General features: G+C 31.3%; 1 protein-coding gene across 1 annotated transcript; it reads left to right on the top strand.

Annotated features, from left to right (window-relative positions):
• Positions 1-5: 5 nt before the first annotated feature.
• LOC105559201 (short-chain dehydrogenase/reductase family 16C member 6-like) lies at positions 6-1803 on the top strand (the record flags this gene model as incomplete). The annotated part of the gene is made up of 4 exons (XM_012007315.1): positions 6-143; positions 299-453; positions 591-768; positions 1646-1803. Coding segments are annotated over 4 exons (621 nt in total), but the record flags the coding sequence as incomplete, so codon positions are not given.
• Between the last annotated feature and the right edge of the window lie 6 nt (positions 1804-1809).

The raw sequence follows: 1809 nt of genomic DNA, 5'->3' as shown, positions 1-1809 counted from the left end.
TTGTGACAAAAACATATAATATCTTACTACTTGCGGCAAAGATATTATGGTTAGCTCTGAAAGTTCTGTATTATATTTGCGAGGATATATACAGATTGATCGTCCCAATAAAGAAAAAGAGCGTAGCTGGTGAAATTGTTTTGGTTCGTATGAAATTTTAAATATGGATATCATTATACATATAGAAAAGACACATAACAAAATCTATTAGTTTTATTATGTGAAAAGATTATTAAAATTATACGGTCATATTTTAAAATTTGATGTGGGTGTATATGTTATATTTGTATTATCACAGATAACAGGTGCAGGCCATGGTATCGGAAAAGAATTAGCGATTGGTTATGCATCGTTAGGAGCGACAGTGGTGTGTTGGGATATCAATGAAGAAACAAACAACGAGACGATGAACGACATTAAGAAAATGGGAAGAGACTCCGTTTATGCATATCGGTAAGTTAATGCTGCCTTTTACAATGCAATTTGATGAAATATATTTGCAGCGTCTAAATAATAGCACGAAACGATTAACTTAATATTTGTGCATTGCTTCTTGAACTATGTATCAAATTGGACCGTGTTTTTTACAGATGTGATGTAACGGATAGAGAAGAAGTCTTCAAGGTATCAAGGAAAGTAAAAAAAGAAGTAGGTGATGTTACTATCTTGATTAACAATGCCGGTATAGCGTATATTAAACCACTCCTGAATCAGAGTTTCGACGAAATTCAACGGGTCATAGACGTCAATGTGATAGCGCATTATTGGGCAAGTAATGTATCTCTCTCCGAGACATATGTCGAAACTAAAAGTTATTAGACATAAACATTACTGCAACTGTTGTCATTTTGGAAACAAATACATTTATAAGCTTGCTGCTCAGAAGTGAAATTACACATATAGCATACCCTAGTAGCACAGTGCATTGGCAATTTTTCTCGAAATTACGGTATTAGACATAAATTATTTTTTTATAATAAAATGGCACGTGTATTGATAATGTTCTTGTAACAAATTGTATTCCCTTAAGATGTTTTTTAAATTGTTCCTCTACTCATTTCTAAAAAAGATTAAAATGATTATGTATTGCAATATAGTCTTGCCACGTACATTTCATTATTTCTATTAAACGGAACAAGACTTTTTGCCTTCTGCAAACTATTTCCATTTGCATTTCTGATAATGTATTTTATAAGATGTCAAAACTGAAATGTTTACTAAAATTTTATACTTTTTAAATTAGTAGTTTTTCTTCACTTTATTACTTGCATATACTTAAAAATTTCGCTTTTCTTTATTAAACGTACCATGAGAAATGATAAAGTTTGGTTCAATAGATAAACTGAAAACTGATAAGAACATGGTAACATGATATAACTACAATATATTCTAGCCTTTTTTTGAAAAGAAAGAACAACGTAAAGAAGAAGTTAAGGCACACAAAGTGTTAGTCTAAGGGAATACAACAAGAACGCTATTACTCCACATGTTGTTTCGTCAACAAAAAGACAACTTAGGCTTACGCTTTCCAGTACGTGTACTTTATAAAAAAATTACTCTTGTTAAATATAATGCACATGCGATTTGGACAAGTATTTCATAAAGTTTTTGTAAAACGCTGTTTACACAGTGATATTACTTTTAGACATTAAAAGCATTCTTACCAAGTATGATCGAAAAAAATCACGGTCATATCTTGGCAATTTCGTCAGTAGCAGCATTTTGTAGTGGTCTTTATGGAACGGTTTACTGTCCTTCAAAATCTGCAGTCAATGGTAATTCATCCCGTACATAACGATATTAATTATA

Source organism: Vollenhovia emeryi, unplaced genomic scaffold (genome assembly GCF_000949405.1).
Source record: "Vollenhovia emeryi isolate VEMERY1.0 unplaced genomic scaffold, V.emery_V1.0 DF946822.1, whole genome shotgun sequence".
NCBI lineage: Eukaryota > Metazoa > Arthropoda > Insecta > Hymenoptera > Formicidae > Vollenhovia > Vollenhovia emeryi.
Note: the sequence above shows the minus strand (reverse complement) of the source record. Positions and strands in the feature narration are given on the sequence as shown.